This window comes from Hydractinia symbiolongicarpus, chromosome 11 (assembly GCF_029227915.1).
Source record: "Hydractinia symbiolongicarpus strain clone_291-10 chromosome 11, HSymV2.1, whole genome shotgun sequence".
NCBI lineage: Eukaryota > Metazoa > Cnidaria > Hydrozoa > Anthoathecata > Hydractiniidae > Hydractinia > Hydractinia symbiolongicarpus.
This window is the reverse complement of record NC_079885.1, coordinates 24,877,313-24,883,494: the sequence shown is the minus strand read 5'-3', so window position 1 is coordinate 24,883,494 and position 6,182 is coordinate 24,877,313. Positions and strand designations below refer to the sequence as shown.

The window sequence follows — 6,182 nt, the reverse complement described above, 5'->3', positions numbered from 1 at the left end:
AAAGGATTTATTTACACTTTTATAGTATCTGGCACGACCGGGGTTTGAATTCCCAATTCTCTATTAACTTCTTTCATGTTATTGTAAAAACACAATAAAAAACACATAAGATATGCAATGTATTCGGTGCAGATGCACATTATATTATTTTACACATTCTTGTTTTACACATTTTCCCTTTTACATAAACAAAGCAGATGGCGCATGATTCTGACGATTCATGATTTTAATTATTTTTAAATGATCATCTCCCTCTGTGCAAAAAACTGTCAGTTGCCATAGTCAGTTTCCATAGCCACTTGAGTGCTTTGATGAGCTATTTTCTGAAGAGAATATCCTGAAGGAGAGGGACGATGCAAAAATCATTGTTCCAATGATTGGCTCCATTTCTGTGGAGCTGATATCGTCGGAATTGTCTTGCCCATTGACAATCGCAGCTCATATAATAGGAATGAAAGAAAAAATAAGATAAAAAACAATGTAGCTTTCATTCTGCTGCTTGCTTAATGATGTCAGAACAATCATTATTCTATAGATTTTAATGCCTTATCAAGTAAGTAATTGAATAAAATACGATGAAACTTGACGTTGTGTTTTTCCGCTGCCGCAACTGATCAAATTAGGGATTTCTGCGTCTGCGCGGGTATGCACAGCCTGCTTATGCTACGACATTTAACCGACAAATTTTGCCCTGAACTAAAAAGAAAATATGTTTTCGATTTGGAAGTGCACGCTCTGCAACAAGGCTACTACTCTATCGCCAGATTAAATGTGCCACATTCAAAACTTCAACATTCCAATAAGATACGTGACGCTTAACTGCTTCGACATATTATATTGAGTTACCCGAGGTAGTTAAATAAATATAAAACTATTTTAAATACCAGATATTAAACTTTAATCGATGCGTAGAAATAGGCCATTTAAATTTAAATTTACCCACAATTACTCAGCAATAAAATGCAAATAATTTTTGAGAGCAAAGTTTCTAGAACCTTCCTTAAATTTGCTTAGTTCATCACTATTTTTTTTATATATATCCTGCATTCCAGTCCATTGGAATATTGCATGACGAAGCATAAAAGATCAGGATAAAAAATAAATAAATTTACTTGTTAACGTTTTAATATTTATGTTATATGACTCTGTATCTGTCTGTGGGCTGAAGTAGCTAGTAAATTAACGTCTGCAGTACGTAAGAGCAATGTACTGTGCATTTTTAGGGAAATGGCACATTTATTACCACGCAGAAAGATTGTGGAGAAGGGGTTGAGTTATATAAAGGGAGTGCGAATCGTAACTGTATGAAAATAATCACATTTTTTATTGTTTTAAAGTTAACTTCTTAACGTCTGCACTGGGACGTGGATGTCGAAATGAGATCAACGGTGGAGAATCGTTATATTTATCTTTCAAATGCATCACAAATTATTAATGATCCGTAAACAAATTTCTCAGTGTAGAGCTCCACATTATTATTTTTTCAGACGTTTAAAGAGACACCACAAAGGAGTTCATAAGAGAAGCTTTTAATGTTTATAAAAACTTATATTTTGTAAAATCTATAATTTATTTTTGATAAAACTGAATTATGTTGACCGCGAGAGATTTATATGCAATTGTTTTATAAGAAGTTGCTTGTGGGTAAAGTATGGCCTGTTGTGAAAGGAAATGGAAAAATCATATAAAATCGTGTGAACAAACTTGTATTTATATGTGCGATCGCCAAAGAGGACATGTTTTTACTTTATAAAACGAAGTCGCGATCCAATTATTTATATTTTTTCGTAAAAAATGTCAAATATTTAACATCCTATCTGAGGCTAAGTTTGTAAAGAAAGAATCTTATTCTGATGTAACTCAACGTTATATTTTATATACAAAGGTAGCTAGTATTATAAACAAAATGGCGCCAAAATACATCTTGACGTACTTTCCTAGTGGTGGGCGTGCTGAATGCGCTCGTTTGATGTTTCGTGTGGCTGAAGTTGAATTTGAAGACGTACAGCATACCTTTGCTCACTGGGGAACAATAAAAAATAACGGTAATGTATTTTTTGTGTCAAGTTTTTTTCGGCTACCGTAAGAATTTGTGCAAAAATTTGCTAACAGATGTTTTCTAGGCATTACAGTTAAACTTATTGCTTTTGAAACAGTAGTAAAAGTGGAGGGACCTTAGGTAGGATGATTCTTGCTACTTCTAATTAAGCTAACATTATACTTTTAGTTGATCAATTTCCTTTGGCTCAGCTGCCTAAATTAGAAGTAGATGGACATACAATAATCCATTCTGGTGCTATCTACAGATACCTTGCTCATGAGTTTGGTTTCTATGGTGCATGTAATAAAGAAAGATCAACGGTTGATCAAGTTTGTGAAACATTAAACGATCACTTCACGAGTTTTGTAAATATCATGTTTAATAAAGAATTAACAGAAGAACATAAGGTAACTTGGATTCGAATTTCTGCACAAATTGTAAACAAATTATTTAAAGAAAAACCGTATGCTTTAGTTATATCACAAATTTCTTGTGTGATTAAGAATCATATATAGTGCCATGTGATAATACTTGTATACGCCTGTTACGCAAAATGGTAACCGCAATAGCATGGCACACGAAATGCGATAAATGAAGGACGGGGCTAATCCTTGTTTTTTTCAACAGTTTTATAAGTGAGGCTACAATTCGATTCTCAACAAGAAAATTTTGGTCCAGGATTTATTAAATCTATTTTAACCGTCTGTAACTTTTAATTGTGTTTATGTTGTATAGAAGACGAAGTATGATGAATGTTTTACATCGGATCAAGCAAAGCGATACTTCAATTACTTGACCAAATTACTAAAGACAGCTAATGATGGAGAACACTTCTTCCTGGGAGAAAAGGTAACATAATCTTCCTTTTTATAGATAAAAAACCTAAACAAACCATAATTTATCCGCCTGTAAGTAACACTGATTTACTTAGTCGAGACTCAAAGTCAGTTGTAATATGGTATCGAAGGTTTCAGAGGAACTTTCATAACTAGATAGCTAAACTCGAGGTTGTGCTCCTGTATTTTCTTCCGTTTAGATTTCTTTGGCCGACTTTGTCTTCTTTGCCCAACATGATATGATGAAAAAAGTCTACCCAACGTATTTGGACTCCTATCCGGAATTGAAGGCGTTGGTTGATCGTGTAGGGGCAGTAGAAGCAATCAAGAAGCATATGGAAACAAGAAAATATTAAATATGCGTGACCTTTTTATTTTAAAAGACTTTTTTGTTAGATGTATATCATATGATTATAATTTTCAAAATTAGTTAGTTTTTATTTTTCGTTGTGTTTCATTTTACTTATATTGCATCTACAATGAACATAAACATCCAAATCTTTATCGGCCCAAATTCTGTGGCTCTAAATTTTCGTTGACCCTGGTTTTTAAAACCTCGGAATGCACCACGTATGAAGATTAATAATTGAAGCATTTCCGAATATTTTAAGCTGAGACCTTCAGTCACGTAGCTGGTGGCAATAAATTTTTTTAGGAATTTTTATGTGGATTTTACCAGCATCCAGAATCTGATTTCAGGTATTTTTTTAACTTAGCTCGCATACACATGCATGTTTGTGTTAAATATATCGTGATTCGGCACTTCCATAAGACGTTTCTGGTAATCCTGATCTAGTTTTCTAATGCTGTATCAAGGTTTTCTACCTCGATACTGACTTCGTAAAACGCGTGTTTGAAATGAAAAGTGCGTAATATTTTTGGTGATTAATTCTCAGTACTCAGCACGATGGCGGCAAGAGAAGTCGTGTTTTGTGTTGCTCGTATACTGTTAGCTATAATTATTTGTTTTATGATAAAAAGAAAATTTTTTTTCAATATAGGTACTATTGGTTTGTAATGTGGAGAGAAACACCTGATGCCAGGGGCAGAAACATATATTTCAGCAAGTTTATGAAATAATAAATGTAAAATATCAATGCTCTTAATCAAAACGTAAACATTCATGTCTTATTTTACTACTCGTTGGTGACATTAAGACTCAGCCTGGACCTGAATATATGAAAGAACTGTAGCTATAATTTGTTATCAGAGGTATGAAAATACTTCATCAGAATGTACGAGGTCTGTTGGCGAATATACACCATGTTTAAGTTTTGTTAAACGAACACAAAAACATTGACATATTAATTTTATCCGAGACGCATATAAACACGAAAGCGTATACAGAGAATCCTGACCTTTATATAATGTACATAATGTAATGTAAATCCTGATCTGTGTATAATGTATATATAATGTACGAAATAGAAAATGTTAACGAAGCATGATTTTATCTGAAGTATACACTTCTTAAAGTATTTAACAAACATGCGCCTTAATTCTGCCCATAGATTGACAACAACATCAGATATCTCATAATTGAGAGAGATAAAGCCCTTAGAAAAGCTCGTAAGACAAACGCAACAGCAGGCAGATTAGAAAGCATACAGAAAAATTCGCAGCAAATGTACTACTAACTTAAGAACAGGTAAAGGTTACTACAGTAGGGATCTGTTAGGTCGAAATTCAAAAAATTAAAGACGAGGAAAGTTACTAATGATGCAACTGCAACTACCAATAAATTCGAAAAAGTAAATACATTATGTTCATTTTTCTCTAACGTGGCACATCAGTTAAATTTAAAATCTATTTACCTAAAAGATTTTATCTGGAACAAACCGAAACAGTCACTTTTAAGAACATGTATGAAATTTAAATTTAACTATGTGTCACGCATATTTGTTGAGAAAGAACTAAAAAAGCTTAAGCATCAAAAGTCAACTGGCTCGGATAATCTTCCGCCAGCTTTATTGAAGGACTGTGCATCTGCGATTGCTGAACCACTGTGTTATTTAATCAACTTATCATTAGAAAACTTAGAAGTACCATCAGATTGGAAACACGCACTGAGCACTCCCATCTTTAAATCAGGATCGCCATCTAAATCAAATAACTACCGACCAATATCTATATTGTCAAGCCTATCAAAAATACTTGAAAAAGCAGTTCATATCCAACTTATCAGCTATCTAGAAGACAATAATTTATTATATCGTTCTCAATTTGGTTACCGCAGACGTAGATCCACGGACGTTATTTACTGATAACATCAGAAAAGAACTTGATAAAGGAAATTTAGTTGGTATTTTCATTGATTGTTTCACATAGCTTCTTGCTTGAAAAGCTTTGCGCATATGGTATTTGAGGAAAGAGTTAGAATGGTTTACCCACTACCTATTCAACCGTACACAAAAGGTGGCTATTGATACCATCAAATCTAACACTGAAAATGTAAAATGTGGAGTCCCTCAGGGATCTATTTTAGGACCGCTTTTATTTATAATTTTCTTCAATGATTTTAAGACCTCTCTTACAAGAGCACGTACTATTCAATTCGTTGACGACACAGTGGTTTATATTGCTGGAAGCAATGTGAATTATATCGAAGATATTTTAAACTTATAATTAAAAAATATCGAACAGTACCTAATCGATAATGATCTTGTGATTAACTTAAAAAGAGGAAAAACGGAAGCGATGTTATTTGGAACTGATAAAAATTTGAATTCAGTATCCCACAAGCTCAAGCTATTGTACAATTTTGTGGAAATCAACAAGACAAGCCAGTATAAATATTTGCTTTTGACTCTGGATTCAAAACTTTCCAAAATACCAAAAAAAAAACCGTTTGCATGAAATAATTTTAAGCCAACTAAAATCGGCATTTTGATAATTTTGCATACAGTCCCTTCCCACAAAAGCTTACACAAGGTATAAAAATAACAGTTTAAAAATGAGCAGATTAAAAGAAATTTGCAAAATTCAATCACTTCGTTATTAAATTTGTTCGTTAATAAATTTTAAGATAAAACCTCCTAATTTTACGATTTGTAGTCTTAAAAAACTTTTTCTTATATCATATGTGACTCACGTAACGTTGTATAATTTACTCTCTAACAAATGATATTAACGGCATTGCAACTACACCGGTGCAATTTTTTTAGGCGGTTTGTCTCGCATCCGTCTTCGCTTTCTTCGCTACCCACTAACTCATCCTCATTTCCCACTGTGTTTATTCCCATTTTCTCCAGATATTTTTTTTAATACTCAGTTTCACAACAACAACCTTTTTTCTCGTTGTAACC

The 6,182-nt window shown here is 33.1% G+C and overlaps 1 protein-coding gene across 1 annotated transcript; it reads left to right on the top strand.

Annotated features, from left to right (window-relative positions):
* The first annotated feature begins 1,776 nt into the window (after positions 1–1,776).
* Positions 1,777–3,317, top strand: LOC130614104 (S-crystallin SL11-like). The gene is made up of 4 exons (XM_057435504.1): positions 1,777–2,045; positions 2,228–2,448; positions 2,777–2,890; positions 3,078–3,317. Exons 1-4 carry the CDS (start codon positions 1,907–1,909, stop codon positions 3,231–3,233), a joined length of 630 nt encoding a protein of 209 aa, XP_057291487.1. The 5' UTR covers positions 1,777–1,906; the 3' UTR covers positions 3,234–3,317.
* The last annotated feature ends 2,865 nt before the right edge of the window (positions 3,318–6,182 follow it).